Below are 24,674 nucleotides of genomic sequence, written 5' to 3'. Positions count from 1 at the left end.
GTAATAAATGAGTAGAGACACACTGCGTGTTACCAAAACAAAAATCAACTGTTATCAGAACAGAGTAAACAGTTAAAAAAGTTATTATAATAGGAATAAAATATTAAAAAACTGTGTAAATCAAAATGAAATCAAATCAGTGTGAAATATTATAAAGTTGTATTAATAAAAAGAATTATTTAAAACTTATGTTTATGGTACCTTTTGCTTGTTAACAATATTTTATTATATTATCTTTGCATACATAAAAGGAAAACTGTGATTTTTTTCTTGAAATTTTTGAAACAGTAGAGAATATAGCATACCAGAATAATGAAGCTGAGAAAAAAATAATAGAAAGAGACGTTGGGTCCGACACCACTCTGCTGTGTATGTACATATGAACCCTCTTTGGAGTTTTCTCTCTTTGGACTTCTTTTGACTTCATTTCGCTCTATCTCTCTCTCTCCTTCTTCTTCTTCTTTTTCCTCTCTGCACTTCAACAACCTTTTTCTTTTGGTTCTCTCTCTCTCATCCTTCTCGCAATGCTTCTTCGCCTTCTTCCAGATCCGGCTAATGCTTCACATTGCGCGCTGTATTTCTAACCTCTGATCCCGAAGCGACGCCGTCTCGCCGCGTTTCTCGTACGGAAAACCCTAGATCTACGATGCTCCACCTCCGGCAACGACGCGACGCCACGCCGGCCACCACAAGGTGGCGCAACACGGTAGGTAACCGTTAGCGAGTCCTGGTCGAAACGTTGTGGTTTTTCGAAGTGACACGTAGTTTGGTTGTTGTGCAGTTTGAGGAGAATCTGGAGCAGTGGCCGCACCTCAACGAACTGGTCCATTGCTATACCACGGATTGGGTCAAGGATGAGAACAAGTACGGACACTATGACTCCGTTGGAACGCCGTCGTTTCATAACCAGATATATGAAGGCCCTGACACTGACATTGAGACCGGTATTTGTTTCTCCCTCTATTTCTCTTTCTCTTTTCATTTTTTTTCATTATGTATAGTTATTTACTGCCTTTTATATTCTTATTAGTTTCTGCATTATGCGATTTTTGTTTTTCTATTTTTGGAATGGGCTTTAAATGTGATTGTGGTTAATTAATGGGATACGGCTAGTTATAGCATGTGAAATGGACGGAGACTGGTGTTATTTTTCTTTTATTACTTTTGGCTTCTGCTCCTTCTTCATTCGTTGTATCAGTTTACTATTTGTTTTGATAATATTCTCCGTAAGGAAAGATCAAACAAGTTTCTCTAGCATAAGTTAAAAAAATAAGCTTTGGGAGAAATTAACATGAGAAAAATTCTACTAACTAGTTTTTAATTTTATGCATGGTATAATTTTAGCTCAAAGATACACGTAGTTTAATTTATTTTCTCCAAAGAGTACTTGCGTATAAGTTTATCGTAGCACGACCTTTTGCATTCTGCTATTTGTTGTTTTTACCTTTGTTAAAATCGTGAAACGGGGTTTACATGGGAACGTAGTTAGGTACTGGGATAAAGCTAATAATAGTATGTGAAACTGATATCGGTATCTTTTTCTCTTGGACTTTTAATTTGTTTTTTATTTTTGCTTCTTGTTTAACACACCAGCTTGTGTATTCTGTGTCGTAACACTCTCGAGATCATGCGGGTGGTGGGTTTAGGGTTGTGTTTATTTGCAGTTAGTGTTTTTAGTTTTGCATTTTGAGTCCGCTTCTTTTTCCTAAGAACTTTTAGAAGAGAAAAATAGGAAGAAAAATTCAAACTAGCTTCTCCATAAGCTAAAATTAGCTTATGCTTAAGTTATGATGAAAATTTAAAAAATTTATACGAAATTTATTTGTTGAATCACATTTCGTATAGATTTTTTAAATTTTCATCGTAACTTCTGCATAAACTAATTTTAGCTTATAGAGAAACTCATTCTTTTTTTATTGTTGTTTTTTTTTTTATTTTCCTTTCCTGTCATACTAGCTTCTGCATTTTTCAATTTTATGCTTTCATTTTTCTAAATTATGAAATGGGTATTTATGTGACCTTGACATTGGTGTGCAGAGTATTCACCATCTGTTGATGAGTAGTCTTTGCTGAGAAACCTAATCACCTTTTGTTAGGTCTTCTCTACTCCCAACCATGTTTTTTCTACAAAGCTAAAATCAGCGATACCCTGATTAAGAGATTCAAGTCTAGTTCCATTTGGACCAACAAAATTTTGTTTATGAGTAAGGGGTTTTAATGTGAACTGGCTAATACTAATAATGGCATATGGCAATGGCATATTAAAAAGGGGTTTTGTGTGTTAAAAAGGGGTGCTTCTCTTTCTTTTTGCCTCTGCTTCTTCTTCCTCATACCAACTTTCTCATTCTGCATCATAACACACTGGATAGCATATGGGTGATTAATGATTGTAGGAAGTGCTTTTTTAAACGAAATTATTGGTGTATGCAGAAATGCGGCTTGCTGGGGCAAGGCGAACAAAGGGTGATGATATCAGTGAAGATGACGCACCAAGTACTTCGGGAAGGCAGTTTCCAGAAGGTGCGGATGGTGACTTGCTTCATGCAGATGTTCCAAAGGTTGTTGATGGTTAATTCCTTGTTTTTATTCTGTTGGAGATACTCTGCTAGTTTACAACTCAAGCTTGTTAAAACATTATTGATACAGATTTTGGTTTTATTTATTTATTTACTTGGATGTGCAGCATATTGGTCAATCTCCCCTTCCTGCTTATGAACCGGCATTTGATTGGGAAAATGAGAGGGCATTGATATTTGGACAAAGGATACCGGAAACTCCTATATCGCAGTATGGCATTCGTTAGATGTTGTTTCTGAGTAGAGTATATTTTGATCTTCTTTTGCTGTTGTTTTCACCCAACTAAGTTTTTCCTTGTCATTCCTTTTCTGTTCGGCATTTCAGTGGAATGAAGATATCTGTAAAAGTTCAGTCTTTACAATTTCAAGCAGGATTGTTTGGTGAGTGTTATGTTGTTGATATTGGGTGGATAACGTGGTAGACAAATTGCTTCATCTCTTTGTGAAGCTGCCAATGCTATGCCATTTAATTTTAGTGTTTATGCTGAAAGTGGGTTCAAGTGTCTGACACGGTGCTCTGTTTCTGTTCTCTTGATTTGTAGAGCCCTTTTATGGTACAATTTGCTTATACAATAGGGAGAGAAGAGAAAAGTTGTCAGAAGACTTTTACTTTCACGTCTTACCAACAGAAATGCAGGATGTAAGCTATGCAAGTTCAAAGAACTTTTGTGGATTTTTAATATATGAAATCAATGGATGATTTTGTAGTGACCATGATTTACCCCCATCCCCCCGTTTTTTACAATTGCCAGGCCAAAATTACATATGAACCTCGCGCAGTCTTTTACTTAGATGCACCATCTGCTTCAGTTTGTTTGTTAATCCAGTTAGAGAAGCATGCTACTGAAGATGGCGGGGTTACTGCTTCTGTTTATTCACGTAAAGATCCAGTATGTATTGCCATTTTACCCCTTTGTTGTCTTTTTTGTGCTTTAGCTAAGAATTTTGGGCAGAGCATTTACTATTATGCGTGTATGTAAAGTATATAGGAGCATCGTTTGGACCCACAATGTAAGATTTCACACGTAAGGTGAAGATTTTGATCATCCTCCTTGGGGATCTGCTCTTTATATAGGGAAACTGTGAAAAAGGGTAAGGAGAAGAGAGAGAAAAGGGAGAGTAGAAGTGTAATTTCCTTTATATTGGACTTGAAGATTTAATGAAACCATATGCTGCAGCAGGAAAACACATTAAAAAAGAATGGGAAGCCAGACACTTGAACTAGGTTTTTAACTGAGGATATTAATGTGATTTTGGTATTGGGCAATTCAAAAAATGGAGGAAAGACATTATTTGTTTTTTATTTAGTTTTTTTGGACAGGTGTTCATGGATGCTGGTAACAAAATTTAATTATTGGTTGAATTGGGAGCTCAGGCCTAAAACTGCATTTTCTGGCTTGTACTCTATATTTCTCTCTCGAGAAATCAATTTAGTTCCTGAATTTTTTTCTGGCTTAATGTGGTTCTTGCTTATTTAGGTGTATAATTTACTGGGTGACTGTTTTTTGTGTGTGAAATGATGCATTGGATGGGCTTTTAACATTCACTTCACTTGGACAGGTGCACTTGACTGAGAGAGAGAAGCAAAAACTTCAGGTGTGGTCTAAAATCATGCCTTACAAAGAGTCCTTCGCATGGACCATTGTATCATTATTTGATAGCAGTATTGGTGCAGCTTCAGTAGGGCCTGCTTCCCCGAGCAGCCCTCTTGCTCCAAGTGTATCTGGTTCAAGTTCTCATGAAGGTGTTTTTGAGACTAGTGCAAAAATGTCTTTAGATGGAAAGCTGAGTTACTCTAATGGGAATTCTGTGGTAGTTGAGGTTTCAACTTTAAATAAAGTAAAAGAATGCTATACGGAGGAATCACTTCAGGTGTGCGTTTCAGGTTTCCTGTCTTTGATTTTGTTCTTCAGGAACAAAATTTCTCGCTTAATTTGCTGAAGAAAATAGAGATTTGGTGAATTGCTTGTGTTAGTCGGCCCCTGCAGCTCTATTATTTATTATTATTATTATTCAGATTGAGGTACATTAATTGTAAAGCTAAAAAATATAACCCTAGGATAATGATAAACCAGCCACTATACCCAGATGTTAATTATGCTATAAATAAGTATGGAAACGGTTTCCAGCAGCCGTAAATGCATAACTTGTGATTATGAATAGTACTGATGGATATGGAGAGCCATATAACCTCCTTTTAACTGCTAGTCAAGATCCATTTCCAATGACTCTGACAATCATGAGGCGTGATATTACAATTATTCAGCATGCATTAAAATATTTTTTATTTATTGAATTTTCGTCTCATAGGTTTTCATTACTTATTGTTTCATTGGTTTTGTTCATATGCACTGTATTACACTTCTTTAGTATGCTTTAAATATTTATTTATTTGTTTCTCTTATTTGGGTTTTGTCTATCTACTCCTCCATGAGATTAAAATGTTAATTTGTGATTGCATCGTCCTCTATGATCAATTGTTTATTTTATTCAATATATGTAAATCAATTTTTTGTTATAATAATACAAGAAAGGAGCAGATCCTATATAATCAAGAATATCTAGATTATATATGTATTATTAGGAGCATTTTTATTTATTCATGTAGAGATATCAAATCTCCTCTATTTATTGTATTGATTACTTTTTCTCAATATAAATGAAACATTGTGCTATTTGAGAAACACAGTTTAAGTTCAATGCCTCTCTCTCTCTTTCATATAGTTACTTGAGATCTAAAACAGAGAAAAATAGTTCTTGAGGGCTTAAACACCTCTACACTTACATTTATAGGAAACAAAGTAACTAACCACACTCCTTTCCAACTCACTCTTAGTTGGAACACTCCTTTCCAACTCACTCTTAGTTGGAACACACTTGAACACAACTCATACACAATAACCAATAATTCTAACATAGTTTAACAGTTTTAATTGGTCTAATTTTTGGGTTTCTAAAGGTTATGTAGAGGTGTAGGTTTGGTCCATATGACACTGCTGTCCCTCTTCTTATAATATTAAGTCTCAACTTTTGGTAACTGAGCATTTTTTCTTTTCTTGAGAAGACAGACTTCTCTGATTGCTATGATTAAAAAAGTAGAGTTCGACACTGATCTTTTTGTTGTGGCTGGTATTTCATGAAAAATGTTTAGGATCCTAAACGTAAGGTGCACAAACCGGTCAAAGGTGTTTTGAGGCTGGAAATTGAGAAACACCAGATTTCCCATGCTGATTTGGAGAATGTGTCAGAAAGTGGAAGTATAACCAATGATTCTGTTGACCCAGGGGATCGTGTTGCAGATTCACTGTCTGGAAAGTATACTAGTAATGGCTGTGATGATCCTCAGGGTAGCATCCCCAGGGTAGTATCTCCAGCTTCCGGAAATGGAGCAACTCAACATGGAAATTCAGATTTTAATGCTGAAGATGTAAGTATTATGTCTTTTTATCGAGCTGAAAGACTTTAGTTAGTAGACTGGATTAGTTTTTGTAGAGTAGAATTTACTTTTTTTAACGAATTAATAATAGATTTTGTCCTAGAAGTGAATTTGAACTGAGTTCTGGTTGACATTTTCTTTTGACTTGGTCTTTTCAAGGAGGATAGTGGTAAGTAGGGATATTTTAGTGTATGATCATGGAGACAGCTTTATAGTGTACTGTACCATGTTAAGTTTTATCATTGTTGAGTAAAATAAGAGAATAAAGTTACTAGCTATTAAAAGATAACTCGTGCATTGTTACACCAAATGCATTTATGATGTGGGGTGTACATGCAGAATTGTCCTAAATTGGACATACCTGGTGTCATACGGGTTTCATTGTTGAATGATTTATGGCTTAGTCATAGCAGAAGACGAAATTTATGTATATTCTTGAAACAATTAAAGGAGGGCCTAATTTTCAAAACTTGGTCTTTCTTTCTTGGTTGTTTCTGCTCATCTTGTTCACTTCGCTAGGGATCTTCTAATGTTACTAGTCTGTTGTATTTGGTTAAGACAATGATGTCAACAGTGCTTAATTTTGCTATGGTGGTCATGATACTGTGGTTTTGTGTAATTCTATTTATATATGCCAGGCCTCTGCTAATGTGCTTTATATTGATTAAAATATAGTTCCATGCATTTGACTTCCGCACTACAACAAGAAACGAGCCTTTTTTGCAACTTTTTCACTGCCTATATGTGTATCCGTTGACACTAAGTTTGGGTAGGAAAAGGAATTTGTTTATACGGGTTGAACTCAGGGAGGATGATGGTGATATCCGTAGGCAGCCATTGGAGGTAGTGTCCTCTATTTTATTTCCTTATTTGTTTATCTTAAAAAAATCCGTTGCTCTTTATACACTTTCATCTTATTTTTTTGTGTGTAACTCAATCTGCTCAGGCAATATATCCTAGAGATCCAGGTGTGGATGCATCTCTTCAAAAGTGGAGTCACACTCAAATTGCTGTTGGAGCTAGGGTTGCTTGCTACCATGATGAAATTAAACTTTCCCTCCCTGCTATGTGGACACCAACGCACCACCTTCTATTTACTTTATTTCATGTTGATCTGCAAACGAAATTAGAGTCTCCGAAGCCAGTAAATTCATTCACGCATTCAACTCAATTTATTGTTTTTTCGTTCCTTTCATTTTACCACTGGTGTCTGGGGCTGAATATTGATGATTCATAATTATACTTATTTACAGGTAGTAATTGGATATGCAGCCCTTCCTTTATCTTCCCATGCCCAGTATGTTTCCTTAATTTGGTCTTTTTTCCTATGATTAAGCTTACGTGTTAATATTAACTAATGGTAGTTCTTGGCTGTTTGCTGTTGCTTAGTGAAACTAAAATGTACTGGTTGGTTACCATAGCATACTCAATTACTATTTTAATTACACAAGAACTATGTAGGGAAACAAGAAAGTTTTATTGATAACTATCACATTGATTGCATTCTCAGCTCCTCTCTCTGTAACGATCAACATCTCTAAAATAAGGAAATAAAATAATATGCTGAAATAAATAGGAAGTTTCTAAAGATATTTTTGTCCTAATTATTTACAATAATTATCGTAGTGTTCATGGCAAGGCTGGATCTAAAATTTTACATATGATGAGTTAGAAAGATTTACTTCTTTTCGTATTCTTATGGCATGCTGGTTATATTATATATCTTTTCTGATGGTATCCATAAGCAGATTAACTAATTGAGACGGGTCATGAGAAGCTCAGCCTATAGCATATGTGCATAAGCTATTAGTTGAGTATAAGCACCAATTTGAGTGTGAGGCAGTTAAATATATGTTGTATGTATACTTACCAAAATACAAAGCTTGCGGGATTATTTAATGAAAAAAAACACAAAAAAGTCTTGCGGCAGGCATTGTACATCTTTATTTGCTACATTGTTTATGATAATGTCTCTCGCTCGTATGGTTTCAGTCTAGATGATACTCAATATATTTTGCCAATGAGACTCTTCATTTATGTTTTATCCATTTCCTATTTTTCTTTTATATTCTGAGAACTAGTTTTGTCTTGAAGGCTTGGTGCATAGTTGGTTCTGCACTTTGCGGCCAAAATGTTTTCTTTTCTTTTCCTTCAGTTTACTAGAGTGTTTTTTTTTTAAAAAGAGAAGTACTCCCATAAAATTGTCTCCAAACATGCACTTATACTCCTAACTTGGTATATGGCAGCTTATGATTTCGTTGTTCTATACAGGCTGCGGTCTGAAATAAATCTTCCAATTATGAGAGAATTGGTTCCTCATTATCTACAGGATTCAGGACGGGTGTGTTTATTACTGTACACATATGTTAATTAACTTTCATGCATTACTTGTTATTCCTTTTCTCTCTGGGTTCTGTGAACCAATGGTATGTTTGGACGAAGGATAGGAAGGTTTGCTTTGTTTAAGAGTTGTATGAAAGGGTGAAGAGTTCCTCATGTAAATGTTCAAAACCTCCCATATAAGTTATATCTACTTGAGACTGGAAAGTATGAAAAATGCCTAAGAGAGTTCAATGAACTCGTAGCTAATCCATTCATTTTTATGTTTCTTACATCAGTGGTGAAAACAAGAAGTTGAACAAATATATCAAGTTAATTTTTTACATAAGTTAAGCAATCCTGACATAAGTGTTACGACCCAAGCGCAATGTATAGGAGTTGAATCCTAAACTCCCCTATTGGAATTTTGCACTCCCCCAGTACCAGACATTTTAAGTTTTCACAATTTTGGAGGATATTAAATATTCAAAGACAATGAACAAAACTTGTTAGAATGGTGCTTCATGCATTAGTAAACTTTATAGTATGGTTGTCTATTTCTTTTAAAATTGTAATGATGGTTACTGGTCTTTGAATTGTATTGTACTGCTCTTGATATTATGTGGCTCTGGATTGGTTTCTATTATTATGTTTGAATTTTGAATCAGCTCATTTTATATCGAGTTCTTATTTATGATAGGAGAGATTGGATTATTTGGAAGATGGGAAAAGTGTGTTCAGATTGCGTTTACGACTGTGTTCTTCATTATACCCTATCAATGAACGTATTAGAGATTTCTTTCTTGAATATGATCGGCATACTCTTCGAACAAGTCCACCATGGGGTTCTGAACTTCTGGAGGTATCATTCTTGTCTAGTTTTTTTTATTTTTTATTTTGGTGTTCTTGTTTGTTGTATTTGTTTATTCTGGATTTGTGTGTACGTTGTATATTGTACTCGTTTTGGGGGGCTACTGTTTCATCTTCATTCTTGAACTGGAGGGGACATTTGGATCCTTTTGACTTATGCATACTCGCTATTTGATTCATAATGACGTCTCATTGCTTTTTCTTTTTATAAATAATTGTTTTCAGTAGTGGAGGAACGAAAAAATGGTTGATGGAAACCATAAATTAGCTATCTTTGCTTCTCACTGTTTTCCCCTCATATGTTGGTAAAAACATTATTGGTTTTTTACGGCTTATTGGAAATCCTATATTGACTAGTGATATGACTAATATAGAGTATACAAGTGAAGGGCAACTCTCGTCTTACATTTTTAAGATGGTATTAGAGCCCATCCTATAAATATTAAAAGAGCCACCTTGCATATTATAAATGCACCAAGTCCAATAGTGATGGGTCTGAGGGGGTATGCATTGGGAACAACCCAAATCTCATATTGAATAGAGATAAAGTCTGAAAATAATAGCATGTGTTGTTAGGCCTATTTGACCGACCACTATTTGGCCATTATACATTTGTAGATGTCTAGTCTTACAAACTTCATACTCAAGATTTCAAATCCTCATTGTTGAAAGCAGTGTTAAAGATCCCATATTGACTAATAAAATGACTAACAAGATGCAAGTGAAGGTTAATCCTCATATTATAAGTCGGTTTTCTGGATTGATTTAGATTCTAACTCATGTTCTAATGTAACTTAACTGGGATTAATGGATAAATTTATAGATTTATCGTAACTTTTCTTTATAAGATAATAATTATAGGAAAGAGAAACCGGAAAAAAATAATAGCTCTTGATGGTATCTCAATTCTCAATTGATCCTCTCTCAGGTGTTCTTTACATATAACGTCTTTCCAAACTGTTCCAGCCGGAACCTTTTGATGAATTATAAGTATTTCAATATGACAATGAAAAGATAAACATTTCTTCCTACAACAATGATAAGATAAACAGTTCAACGATCCTAACCTTTCAATTGATACCAAAGGAAACTTCACCATCTTTAGTATCACATGTCCTGATAGAGGAGGTAAAAATAGGACAAAATCATTGCAGTCGATTTATTTTGTCAATAATTTTTATGTTTTATTATATTTGGTTCCACCTTTTCTAAAGGAATGGGTTTAGCAAGCTCTTCTGGTCATATAGGTTCTATTATCAAGTCAATGGCCAAGCCTTAATAATATATTGTAAATTTAAAATTTTTTAGAAAAGTTCTAGGTTTTGAGCTATTTCTAAACAGATTGCTGACTTTCTGATGATGTACTCATTGCTTTGTGATTTCTTTTACAATGTATACATATTTCATGGGTTTCTCTTTTTCGAATGATTAAGATTCACTTATTCTGGATGCAGGCTATTAATAGTTTGAAGAATGTTGATTCCACAGCTTTACTTCAGTTTCTTCACCCAATTCTTAACATGCTACTTCATCTTATTGGCAATGGTGGAGAAACACTCCAGGTTTGCAAATGAGTTAGTTCTTTTTTTTGGTTAAATTTTTTTTTGATAAAAGTGCCCTGGAGTTGCATTGACAGTTATAGTAGCCCTTTATATTTTATTGGTCAATTTTCTCTCTCCTTTCATTTCTCAAGTGGGTTTGCTTCTTTTGATATTTACCTTTCCACTATTGTTTTCAGGTTGCTGCATTTCGGGCCATGGTTAATATCGTAACCAGGTATGCCTTGTAGCTATATTTGATCCAAGTCAAATGAATTTAATTTGATGTTTGAAAACAAATTAAGGGGCTGGTTGGCTTGAAGAAAAGTTTCCTGTTTTCACTTTTAACAACAGCTCTTGGTGTTTTCATGTATAAATCTTTCATATGGTTTAGGAGCTCTTGTTCTTTGATTTGTGCGTTTAATTTTTTGCTTAAGCTCTGTGTAAGTCATATCTCTATTCGATGTGAGACTAAGAATATCCTTCTTGCGATCAGGACTGTTCCAAAAAGACAACAATTAAGGCTTGCTAAGGGAGACCACAATTACAGTGGCTTTCCAACAGCATTGCTATACCATAGTACTTTATTTTCTTATTGACTTTGCCTAGAGTAAAATGTTTTTGCTTGAGATCCTTAATTTGAGACACCTTTGCTTATAGAGGTATTAAGAACTTCAAATACAGTTTCTTGATCAAACCACTTTGAAGGACGGAGACCTGGAGTGGGAGAACTTCGGGCAACCAGAAAGTATTTGTTATTACTTGTATAGTTCATGGTATTTGTGTCACATGCAATTAGTAAATTGGCATGCAATCTGTCTCATTCTTTAACCAGATATGCAAAATGGAAAATAAGTAGGGTAAAAGACACATGAATTCATAGGCATTAAATCTTTGATTTGACAATTGTTTATATCCTTTTAATGTTGTGGGAAATTTACTTAGATTTTGTATCTGTGGTTTGGAATATGTGAGTTTAATGTAGGGTGCAGCAGGAGTCGGTTGATGATGCTGAAAGAAATCATTTTCTAGTCAACTATGTTGACTGTGCTTTTGATGATTTTGGTGGTCGTCAACCACCTGTATATCCTGGACTGTCCACTGTTTGGGGAAGCTTGGCACGAAGTAAGGTACTGGCATGTTCATTATCATTCGTTCTATTTAAGATGTGCTCCCTAATTTTTACTTTCTTATTTGTTTAACTTTTAGTACTTGGATGAATTTCTTGCTACCGATAGATGATCCTAACAAAATCAGCTAATTATGATTAGCATGATTTCTCAAATATTTGTTTCTGTTCACCCTTCATGGTAGTGAATAAAATGGGTTTATATTGCAGGCCAAAGGGTATCGTGTTGGACCTGTGTATGATGATGTTTTGGCTATGGCTTGGTTTTTTCTGGAGTTAATTGTTAAATCAATGGCATTGGAGAAGACTCGCCTGTTCTATCACAGCCTTCCAATAGGTACCTTTTAAAGCTTGTTTGATCAATGCAATGTTTCTTAAAAAAATTTAGTCCTTTTCAATTCTACCTAATTCCTTCCTATTTGTTATACCACTATGAGGAATATTGGTATAGGGGGAGCTGGGGAAACAAACTTGGGTTTAAGGACTAGATCTTTCAATCCTGGCTCCAAAAACTATGGCTTTTTCTTTGTCTGGGCTGCTTGAAAATTTTAAAAGTAGGTAAAATAGGTCGGACCTATTTAGAAAATGCATTAAATAAGTTAGGGTGTTATACATGTAGTTGTGGTGGGATCAAACTACATTGCTGTAAATCTACCAAATGCTAAACCATTCAATAATTTTTTATTCAATAAAAGATAATTCAGAGAGAAAATTAAGAGATGGAAGTGTAAATTGTATTTCTGAGAAGCCAAGTTATGATGTAAATTTAGTATATTCAGCTAGTTATAGTTGATTGTGTATCCTAACTAACCAAACTAACTTCGTCCAACAAACAGTTAAGTAACAGCTTGACTGTTTACGTTCAATAGAAATCAGATATTTGATAATTTTTTCTCCAAGCACAGTTTAATTAAAAGTTTCTTTTAGGAAGATTATATTTTCAAAAATTAGTTTAATTCAATCTATTGTGTTCCTCATTCATGTACATGAACATTAATGTAACATATACTTTTGAAACATGGATGTGGGCCTTCATCTGAACAACTATTTTTATGATCGCATCTGTTATTTTTTCATGCACATAGATTTTGGAATCTACATGTATCTGTCTCACCATATGTTAGGCCTGTTGTCAAACACTTGGATATTGCCTTTTTGCAACAAAATGGACTTTACAGTAGAGAAGTGAACATGCTTATTTATCAATGCAAGTATGCATCTCAATGGTTTAGTGTTATATAGTTTGGTTGTTCCCATTGCTGGTTTTGTGTATTAGATTCACTGGAAAGGGTTTGTTTTTATTTTCTATTGTTGTGTTTGCAAGTCAAATTAATCAATACAAGTATGCATCTCAAGGGTTTAGTATTATATAGTTTGGTTGTTCCCATTGCTGGTTATGAACTAGATTCGCTGGAAAGGGTGTTTTTTTTTTCTTTTGTTGTGTTTAAAAGTCAAATTAATAACCAAAATTTAGAATTACGCCATTTCTTAATTGGCTTAACTTCTGGCTTGAATGTTGATCTTGATTTTTTCCCCTTTATTTTGAAAAGGTGAAGATATCCCACCAATGCAGTTGAAGGATGGTGTATTCAGATGTATAATGCAGTTGTATGATTGCCTTCTCACTGAAGTGCATGAGCGCTGTAAGAAGGGTTTAAGCTTGGCAAAACGCTTGAATAGTAGTTTGGCTTTCTTTTGTTATGATCTTCTATCCATCATTGAGCCACGACAGGTTTTTGAGCTGGTATGTATTTATGAGTTTGCTCCCCACGTTTATATGTATTTGGATTTTATTTTTTCTTTACTTTAAGAATAGCTTATGCATATCAACTATAAAATAAGACTTTCTATTTCTAACTAACATAAGACAGTCCTTTTTCAGTCTGTGTTGTTGATCCTGAACTAAGTTAAATTACATGATCAGCTTGCAGACATTCTAACCAAGTCTTTAAGAGGACCTAAAATTAGGTTACATGTTCCAAGCTTGCTACATAAAATTTATATTTTCTAACTTGAGGGGGATTGTTTAATAATTGTTTATGATTTGTTGTTTAGCATTTAAAAAACTTTCCTTTTTGGATGTATCTGATTTTAGCGTCAAGAGTCATAGCTGTAGCATTGTACTTGTTCTGGTCTTTTCATATATATATATATATATATATATATATATTTATATAATCAGTGTTATAAAAAGTCGGGTAAGTTGTTGCCATGGCGGAGTTGTAGCTTGCCACCCCAACATGGCACCGTGGTGCCATTGCGGTCGCATTTGGCCTCAAGAACGCAGATGGAGGAAATAGAATACGAAGAAAGTCTAGAGAATATTAGGAAATTTGTGATCTCTTTGGAGAGGAAGAAGTCTCAAGCCAGTGCAACCTGACCCAGACCCAACTCAAAGAACCCTATTTTTTTGAAAGGGTGGTGATAGACAAACATTCCATAAAAACACCAATCCTATAATTTTTATTTTAAAATATAAAATAATTTAAGAAGAATCATTACAAGATTAAAAATATTACTTTCCTATCAGGTGTGTCATAGGGGTAGAAAAACATTTTGTTGGTCATGTAAAATTTTCCTTTTTAAAAAGTAGTTATGGGTCCTTTATAACCCAACGCAAGCCCAATAAATTAAAAAAACAAAAAATGGGTTGATTCATTAACCTGACCCAAACCATGTCCTAAATTAAGGAACCTAGCCTTAAATTAATTTAATGGCAGACCTGTTGTGCCACCTTCATCAACCGGTAACACTGTTGGCTGTATCTTGTTCCACAGCTACCACCACCGACCGACTGCAAGGCCATAGTTAAGATGCAGTGCTATCATTGCAATTGCATCACCTGCATTCTGTCTTTTTGATTTCTGTTTTTTCCTTTTCAACGTTAATTCTTTTGTTGGTCTCTTCTTTTCTTTTTTTTTTCTTCATTGTTCTACTCAGTACTCATTCTCTGAAAAACTGAAACCCTTCAGTACTTATCCTCTGAAGTAGGAGGGCAAAGGGAAGATCCTATTTGAAGATGAGGATTATTTTGTCTTACACCCTTTTTTTTGTTAGGAGGAGCTAAGGATTAAAAGTTTGGAACATTTATCTTTAGTTGCGTCATTATTTTAAGTCTTCCACTTGGTGGTGTTTTATTTTTATTGTTATTTGAATTTTTAGACTTATTATTAGGTTGTCTTTCATTATTTTTGAACGACAATAATATTTCTTGTAAATAGGGGATTGTTAGAATGGAAATATTCTTATCAGTATTTAGGAAATATATACATTCATTCCACCAGATTTTATTTCCTTTTTTAAGAGAATGTGATTGTTACAAATAAAGGAGTTGAGAATCTAATTGACATGATTGTAATTAATAAAATATTTCTTTATCCCCTCTCATTATTCAATATATCTACTTAATATTGAATTTGTTTTGTCTGATATACTTCTGCCATAACCCACTGTGACTTTTGATAGATTTCTGCAAATCTTGGGTTACTGATATTGTCCTTTAGCCGACACAAATTTTGTCACAAATGATCAAACACTGGGTTTGTTTACCAAATTATTAAGAGGTCTTTGGATAGGTTTTCTTTGTCACAAGTTTGACACATACAAATTGCATGTTTGACACATACAAATTGCATTCCGGTAGTTGAAGAAGAGTCTATGGACATGTATATCCCCTAGGTGGGGTAAGGCTTTTGTTATTTTGTTGTGGTCATATACATACTGTGTATCATGAAAAGATAGTTAGTAAGACAGTTGTTTGTGTTTATAATTATGTTCATTATATTAGTATCTTGTCTTTGGTATACTTGAGACCTATTCAAAGTTTATACTTCTGTTTTCTAATTTTGTAATTGTGATGGTTGCTTGTACATGCTAAATCTTGTTTTGGTTGGGAAGTGTTGCCTCTTGTATTTTGGTGTTCTTTTCCTAACCTTTTTCCTTGCTTTAAATCTGCTATTTAATGCAAACTTAATTGTGTGGCAGGTATCATTATATCTTGACAAGTTTTCTGGTGTTTGTCAATCAGTTCTTCATGAATGCAAACTTACCTTTTTACAAATAGTATGTGATCAAGATCTTTTTGTGGAAATGCCTGGAAGGGACCCTTCAGATAGGTACTTTATCATGTTTCATCCTTGACAAAGATAGTAACTTCACAATATCATGAAGCATGTGGTCAGATTTTTTAAATCAGTTTTTGAACCACTATTATGCATTATGTACTTCTAGCAATACTGTTTATTGATTATATCAGTTGTAGTATACCTATGATGACCTCTCTGTTTGGACCTGGTTTTCTTTCTGTCACATTTGGATACTTTACTGGACCGAAAGGTGATGAATACAACTTTGGAACATATTGAATAACATCTGTTTTTACTGGTGATATTTTATTGTACCGGTGTAAGTTGCTCAGGGGAAACTCTGAAGTTTTATATTTCAATTCTATTGGTATAGGAACTACCTTTCTTCTGTATTAATACAAGAACTCTTTGTTACTTGGGATCATGAAGACGTGTCTTTAAGAGCAAAGGTGAGTATATTTAGAAAGGGTAAAATCTTGATTATCTTCTGCCTGACCAAAGTGCTATAATTTCTGGTTCATCACACATTTATTTGCTATTATCAACCTTGTCTATCCAATTTGTAGGCGGCAAGAATCTTGGTAGTGCTCTTGTGCAAACATGAGTTTGATGTGAGATACCAGAAGCCTGAGGATAAGTTGTATATTGCTCAACTATATTTTCCACTTGTCGGACAGGTGTATAAAATTATATTAATTATTATTTGCTTGCATTTATTATTTTAGTTGAAATATTTGTGTGGATTCCCATGTCATACTTGGGAAATCTTCCCCTCTTGACTTATTAAGCTCAATCCATTTCTAATAATATGATTGATATACTAACTACTTACCATTCTTGCTTTTTAGTTTCGTTCCTACAAGTACTGTGTAGTAATCAGATATCTTTGAGAGAAGAAACTTAATTCTTCACCAATATTTGTCTCATGTGATAGTAGTGTGTAATTGAAATTACAGATGTGTGGATTTGAAGTAAAATTGTGACTAGTGGGAACCTTATGATGTTGGGCACAATTGTTTGATTAGTTAATATATTTTGTAATATCACGTGGTGAATGAATGTGATTCTCTGTTCACTTAATTATGTTATCAATTTTTAAACTGTTTCTGAATGTGCAATTTCTCTAATGTATTATTCTGGTCTTTTCAGATATTAGATGAAATGCCTGTTTTCTACAACCTCAATGCTGTTGAAAAGCGGGAAGTTTCAATTGTAATTTTGCAAATAGTTCGAAACCTTGATGATGCATCCCTTGTCAAGGCATGGCAGCAAAGCATTGCCCGGACTAGATTGTTTTTCAAGCTCATGGAAGAATGCTTGCTTCTATTTGAGGTTACACTTTGTGAAGCAAATTCAGTTATCACTTGTCAATCCTGTGATTCCTTGTTGATTAATTTGGAATTTTGATGTTGCTGAGTATTTGTCCTCTAATCTTGGTTTTGTCAATTGTCATAGTTGTTCTGATAACTGTCTTGTTTTACAGCACAAAAAACCTGCTGATGGCATGTTACTTGGCTCCAGTTCTCGCAATCCGGTAGGTGAGGCACCTGCTTCCCCTAAGTACTCTGACAGACTTTCTCCTGCAATCAACAACTATCTGTCTGAGGCCTCACGGCAAGAAGTCAGGGTGAGCCAACTTCTGTAGAGCTCATTAGCCAGTACTAGTACATAGTTCTAATATGTTTTTCTGCTGTTTGATATCTTTCTATATCATGCTTTCTTATTTGGCTTAAGTACTGGATGTATGTAGGTGTCTGCATTTTGTGCATCTCATTCATTAACTTTTTTTTGGCAGCCTCAGGGAACACCAGATAACGGGTATTTGTGGCAGAGAGTTAATTCCCAGTTAAGCTCCCCTAGCCAGCCATATTCTTTGAGAGAGGCTCTAGCTCAAGCACAGTCTTCTAGGATTGGAGCTTCTGCTCAAGCACTTCGAGAATCTTTACATCCACTTTTGAGACAGAAATTGGTACACTTTTTCTTCTGTAGTTAAATTTTAATTTGTTTATGCTTGAAGCTCCTTATTACTTTTATTTCTGCTTTTAAATTTTAATTTGTTTATGGGTCATGCTTTAAGCTCATCATTACTTTATTTTATGGGTCAAAGCTTTGCATGCTGTTATGCACAGTTTCAAATTAATCATCAGCTGCAATGGCTCTTAAACTTGGATGTATTTTCTGTTCATTTGAAAGAATTCCCACCCACTTGTTTTTGTGCTTCTCTTTTTTCTGTTTACTTTTGGTAACTGACTCTACATTTTCTTTTGTTATGGATGTGTATATATTGTAGGAACTTTGGGAGGAAAACTTGAGTGCCTCAGTTAGTCTTCAGGTTTTGGAGGTGACTGAGAAATTTTCCATGATGGCTGAATCCCACAGCATTGCAACTGATTATGGAAAACTTGATTGCATAACAGTCGTGTTCATGAGCTTTTTATCCAGAAATCAGCCATTGACATTTTGGAAAGCATTTTTTCCTGTATTTAACAGTGTTTTTGATTTACATGGGGCAACTTTGATGGCAAGGGAAAATGATCGTTTTTTAAAACAAGTCACTTTCCATCTCCTCCGGCTTGCAGTTTTCCGAAATGAAAATATTAGGCAAAGGGCAGTTGTGGGCCTTCAGATACTTGTGAGGGTATGTTTTCTTCTCTTTAAACTTTATAGATTGTTATGTCCTTTGGTTTCATATCCTATTAATGAAATCCTTATTTTTGGTTTGTCCAATTTGTGCAGAGTTCATTTCATTACTTTATGCAGACAGCAAGATTGAGAGTCATGTTGATTATCACATTGTCTGAGCTAATGTCTGATGTGCAAGTTACTCAGATGAGATCTGATGGGAGCCTAGAGGAAAGTGGCGAAGCACGGCGACTTAGGAGGTCTTTAGATGAAATGAAGGATGAAACTAAAAGTTTCTACCTGTTGAAGGAGTGTGGATTATCTGAGAATGCTCTTGTGGCCGTACCAGAAAAAATAACAGAGAATAGATGGTCCTGGTCTGAGGTGAAATATCTCTCTGATAGCCTTCTTTTGGCCCTTGATGGCAGCTTGGAGCATGCGCTATTGGTAAGTTTTATTACTGATGCATCATTGTAGGCTTTAATTGCAGCGAGATTTACTATTCAGAATTGCCATTTAATAGGTAGAATCTATTTGGAATTTGCTTTGTGTTTAGTCTGTATTAGAATTACCGAGTTGGCAAATAATTGGTTTAAAATGTCTGTTTCAGGCCCCCATGATGACTATGGATAGATATGCTGCTGCTGAAAGCTTCTATAAACTGGCCATGGCATTTGCCCCAGTCCCTGATCTTCACATAATGTGGTTGCTTCATCTATGTGATGCACATCAGGAAATGCAATCTTGGGCAGAAGCTGCTCAGTGTGCTGTTGCTGTTGCTGGTGTTGTAATGCAGGTAAAGGCAATTGATTTATTTATAGATGAATTGTACAACTTTTTTCCAGAAAATACATAAATGGTCGTGAGGGACATATTTAGCACTCAGATCTTATTAGTCAACATGATTATAAATATTGGTGTATTTTACTGAGGATTTTCAATTATTGATTCTTGGATGTTTTGCTTTTTGAGTAAAATGTGACGAGACCAATTATGCTTTGAATTATCATGCTTGTTCTTCCTATCTAAAGACATATTATATTGCAATTTGCTCGTGCCCTTGAACGAATGTTAACTCTGATTATAGATAGGTTGCCCCCTTGTTGCTAATATTTTTTCTTGTTTTATAATATTAATTTTCTTCATGTTTTGTACCCGCTTGTTTGGGGGTTGTCAGAAAAAATTAAAGCCTTGGGATAGTGCTAACTAACCTAAGATTATTAATTATTTTAGCATTGTTAAATATAAATTTAAGGAAACCAAATTGTAGGCTCATTCTTTTGATTCTTCAAATACTATTGATATTTTTATATTTTAACTACTGTAATGGCTGCCCTTTCCATTTTAGGGACCATTAGCATTTTTAATTTATGCCATGGGTTAGAGCAGAAAAGTTCGTCTGGTTTATATGGTAATACTATTGTTCTTACTCCATTTTTAAATTTTAATGCAGGCTCTTGTTGCCAGAAACGATGGTGTGTGGAGCAAAGACCACGTTGCTGCTTTACGGAAGATTTGTCCTATGGTCAGCAATGAGATCACCTCTGAAGCATCTGCCGCTGAAGTTGAGGGATATGGTGCTTCAAAACTAACTGTTGACTCTGCCGTGAAATACTTGCAGCTTGCTAATAAGCTCTTCTCACAAGCTGAACTTTTTCATTTCTGTGCAAGCATTCTTGAACTTGTAATCCCAGTTTACAAAAGTAGGAGGGCTTATGGACAGCTGGCTAAATGTCACACGTTACTTACCAATATCTATGAATCAATTCTTGAACAGGAATCTAGTCCAATTCCTTTTACAGATGCAACATACTATAGGGTTGGATTTTATGGTGATAGGTTTGGGAAACTTGATAAAAAGGAGTATGTCTATCGTGAGCCTCGTGATGTACGTCTAGGTGACATAATGGAAAAACTTAGTCACATATACGAGTCTAGAATGGATGGTAATCACACTTTGCATATTATTCCAGATTCTAGACAAGTGAAGGCAGAGGAGTTACAACCTGGTGTCTGTTACCTTCAGATTACTGCTGTTGATCCAGTCATGGAAGATGAAGATTTGGGAAGTAGGAGGGAAAGAATTTTCTCCCTCTCTACTGGAAGTGTTCGAGCCCGGGTATTTGACCGATTCTTATTTGACACCCCATTTACCAAAAATGGCAAGACTCAAGGTGGATTGGAAGATCAATGGAAGAGACGTACTGTTCTTCAGACCGAGGGTTCCTTTCCAGCGTTAGTAAATAGACTATTGGTAATCAAATCCGAGTCCCTTGAATTCTCTCCAGTAGAAAATGCAATCGGAATGATTGAAACACGAACAGCTGCATTGAGAAATGAGCTTGAAGAGCCTCGAAGCTCTGAGGGTGATCAACTTCCAAGACTTCAGAGTCTACAAAGAATTCTCCAAGGCAGTGTTGCAGTACAAGTACGTTTTAGTATTGGTAGTCGGATATGGTATCGTATGTTTTCTGCTATCTTTATATTCGAAAAAAGTATGGATACAAGTATTCTTGATTCTAAAAATCGGACTGGACCGGCTTGACTGGAAAACCAGGGATTCGGTTGGGTGCTTGGTCCAAATAAACTACTGAACTGGCCTTGATAAAGCTAAAAAGCTGTTAACAATGCATTGATGATAATTGCTTAAATACATTTTTTTATATAAAAAAATAAAAGTCAACCAAAGTATCTTTCATTTTAGATGTAAACTTGTTATTGTTAATAGACATTATTGTGTATTGTCTTGAAACTTAGACCCAAATGTTGTGTTTTATTTGTACATTTATGTTACTAATGTTTAAAATCTATACAATGATGGTTATTTAAAATTTAGTGTTATAACGTTATAACATGGCTTTTATATTATTTAATTATTATTATGTTAAAACCACTTTGACCTCAATTCAAGCATTAACTCAGTAAAAAACATTGATTCATTGATCGATCTGGTTACAAAAGAACATAGTTTGTATTTCTAGTAATCCTAATATTGGTTGTTGAAATTAAAACCCAAATTTAAATATACATGCATCATTCTTTGTTTTTCTAATGTGACAGCACACTTGGATTTGTACAGGTGAATAGTGGCGTCTTGAGTGTTTGCACAGCCTTCTTGTCTGGGGAGCCTGCAACAAGGTTGCGGTCACAGGAACTGCAACAACTAATAGCAGCCCTTCTTGAGTTCATGGCTGTTTGTAAACGTGCCATTCGCGTACACTTCAGATTGATTGGCGAGGAAGATCAGGATTTCCATACACAGCTTGTTAATGGTTTCCAGTCACTGACAGCGGAGTTATCACATTACATTCCTGCCATTCTCTCAGAGCTATGACAATGGTACAAGTGTTGCTTAACATTGCTTCCATGTGTTAGTAGAGTTTTTTTCCTGGTTTCCTTTGCCATCACATGCAAAGATCTGTAATTGCATTTGCATCATGGTACGTATATTTAGAATTATTGGAACCAGGTGATTCAGGAAAAACACGATTCATCCTGTTTGTGCATCACGATGTTTCTAATTTCCCCACTTTCCCCATTTTAGTTTGTGGTACGGGGAATGCCATTTGTGTAATATCTTAATTGTTCAAGTGTTTAGCCATACAGCTATTGTGAATGTGTACTATTTTGTGTACATGAGAATGAATCCTAGGGCATTCACTTCACAATTCAAGAAAAAACTATTCCTAATTCCTTTTTCCAAATGATTTTATATACTTAAATATTTATCTTCTTGTAAACCCAGTTTAATATTGGTCATCGTTCCATCCATTTTTAGTGCACAATTTTAAATTCTTCAGAATAATGTTAGATTTTAAACATATCTGGCTTATGATGATGAATGGACAAAAGAACATTGGCTGGAAAAAATTATGTTTAATACTGTTGATAGATTCAAATACAAGTAAACTAGGCATTTGCTTTGTTTTATTTATATTTGATTTTTACTCAAATGTTCGTATAATGAGTATTATTATTTAAGTCCATTTAATTGATATTACTTTATTTAATGATTTTGTTATTCTTAAAACAAATTTTAGTCTCGTGATTTAATTTTTAAGTACTTGATTCTAGTTATTATATCTTAACAGTATAAGCCTACGTTCGATAGAAATTTCAGATTATTCTTTTTATTTTAATGTTACAATTATATATCAATCAATTTGTTTAATTGTATTTCATTATGTTTTCGTAACTCTTTTTAATATTAATTACATCGTAACACAAAAATAAAAATAAAGGTATACTTGACATAGAGAATTATCCTTTTTAAAGTTATTAATTTAAAATCATTGATATTCCGTGTTATTTGTAGTCTTTAAGTTTAACTATAGTTAACTCGAAACACTCATTAACGCAAGTACTAATAATTTTTTAAAAGTATGATAATTATATTATGTGTAATATATATAAGATATGTGGTCTTTAAGGTTGTCTTCTTTATTTTAAATATACGTTTCTAAAACATTACTTAAATTACTTAATACAGTGACAATGAATCTTAACACTAAATTAATCTTTTCATATTTCAACTCATCTTCACTTATCATAACTTTAGTTTATATCGCGGTTTCGCTAAGGATTAGTTCAGGATTGAGAGACAAACCTTTCTGACGTGTCTTCCTTACTTCTGAAAGTCTAGAACGTCTGAATCGTTCATTTGGATGTTCGTTTTCAGTTTGGATCGCTCGGTTGTCACCTATTCCGATCAGTTGTACTTTTGATCGGACGGGGAGATATACCTGTAAAAGGTACTCCGACGCTCAAGTTAGGAACTGTTTAATGAACTGTTTATCACACTTGAATATTTGAGTCTTATAGAGTGATTTGAACGTAAGTAGAATGTAAGTGAAATGTAGCTGACTTTTGGTCCTGTCATTGTATTTATAAGTGTTTCATATACCAAATAATAACAAACTTACCTGGAGATTCGGTTAGTTACTCATAAACGACTTTATCAATATCTCTAATCAGATCTTTGGTTATTTTAACCGTCTGTTGGGCTTTTGGCCCAATAACGATTTAAACAATAGTAGCTTAAACGTTGGCCCAATTATGGCCTAGTATTGATATAGAGGATGGACTGAACGACCCTTAGTGAAGGGACCGAATGGTGCTGAGTGTTAACCGTTCGGTCCATAGTGTATAGCATACATATGCCCCCTAAGTCCGAGTTAACCATAGTTAACTATAGGACTTATGATAAGGTATTTGGGGAAGCTGTGTTCGGCGCTCCTTAAGCTTTCCTTTCTCCCTGCATCAAGAAGCAAACTCTAGGAGTTTACTTAAAACATTTTGTAGGTCAATGAATCTTGGGTGATAGTTCACGGAGAATGTTCCTCACTGAACAGTTCGCTCAAAGTTGGCAAAGTGGTTTGTCCCGTTTTATAAGGCCGGATTAGATTCCACAAAGAACGTTTGTAATCGTTCGGCTTTGACCTAGGAATTCCTGGAGAACTTCCTAGTGAATGGGCTTTACCGTTCGATTTTGTCATAGGAGTTGGTGGAGAACTTCCTAATGAACGGACTTTACCGACCGGCTTTGACCTAGGAGTTCTTAGAGAACTTCCTAGTGAGAGGGCTTTACCTCTTGGCTTTTGTACTCCTCTTGGCCAAGTGGTTTGTAGGATCCTATCACCTGCACTAAAAAAATATAACAACTCGAATTTTACATGGTGAGAAAAAGAGTAGCCAAACAAACCAATGCATTAATGTCAAAATAGGTCATGTTATAAGGCCGGTCGACCAAGCAAATAAGACCGCTCGGTCTTCGGTTGAATGTCTGTAACTCAAACTGAGGAAGCCACATTAATATGTATCTCGGATGAGCTGTAGGTGTTTTATGCTTTGTGATCCTGTAAGTAATATTTTTCTGCATAAACTTTCTTCGGTCATATGGATAAGAGCGATCGATGTGAGGCCATGGAAAATCGAGCAGTTGAGGCCGAAGGACCGAATACCCGATGGTCGAATGGTCGAATACCTGTGAGGCCGAATGGTTAAATGCCTGTGAGGCAAAATGGTCGAATACCTATAAGGCCGAATGGTTGAATGCTTGTAAGACCGAATGGCTGAATAATGAACGGGTTTTACCGTTTG

General features: G+C 34.9%; 1 protein-coding gene across 1 annotated transcript; it reads left to right on the top strand.

Annotated features, from left to right (window-relative positions):
* Positions 1–406: 406 nt before the first annotated feature.
* Positions 407–22,265, top strand: LOC148200896 (guanine nucleotide exchange factor SPIKE 1-like). The gene is made up of 30 exons (XM_088114654.1): positions 407–706; positions 782–944; positions 2,431–2,558; positions 2,684–2,787; positions 2,902–2,957; positions 3,119–3,216; positions 3,329–3,466; positions 4,137–4,448; positions 5,728–6,003; positions 6,688–6,855; positions 6,959–7,156; positions 7,266–7,309; positions 8,284–8,353; positions 9,032–9,193; positions 10,656–10,763; positions 10,940–10,977; positions 11,725–11,869; positions 12,079–12,205; positions 13,419–13,612; positions 15,853–15,983; positions 16,327–16,402; positions 16,520–16,630; positions 17,103–17,285; positions 17,437–17,580; positions 17,749–17,922; positions 18,244–18,591; positions 18,690–19,022; positions 19,186–19,371; positions 20,029–21,003; positions 21,655–22,265. The coding sequence occupies exons 1-30, from the start codon at positions 647–649 to the stop codon at positions 21,907–21,909; spliced, it is 5,505 nt and encodes a 1,834-aa protein (XP_087970780.1). The 5' UTR covers positions 407–646; the 3' UTR covers positions 21,910–22,265.
* The last annotated feature ends 2,409 nt before the right edge of the window (positions 22,266–24,674 follow it).

Source organism: Vigna umbellata, chromosome 4 (genome assembly GCF_029865625.1).
Source record: "Vigna umbellata cultivar VRB3 chromosome 4, Vumbellata_1.0, whole genome shotgun sequence".
NCBI classification, from domain to species: Eukaryota; Viridiplantae; Streptophyta; class Magnoliopsida; order Fabales; family Fabaceae; genus Vigna; species Vigna umbellata.
Note: the sequence above shows the minus strand (reverse complement) of the source record. Positions and strands in the feature narration are given on the sequence as shown.

Coding starts and splice junctions, on each gene's coding strand:
- LOC148200896 (XM_088114654.1), top strand. CDS start 647: ATGCTCCACCTCCGGCAACGACGCGACGCCACGCCGGCCACCACAAGG. Junction 6,004..6,687: donor CAGATTTTAATGCTGAAGAT/GTAAGTATTATG, acceptor ATTAAAATATAG/TTCCATGCATTTGACTTCCG. Junction 16,631..17,102: donor ATTTTCCACTTGTCGGACAG/GTGTATAAAATT, acceptor TGGTCTTTTCAG/ATATTAGATGAAATGCCTGT.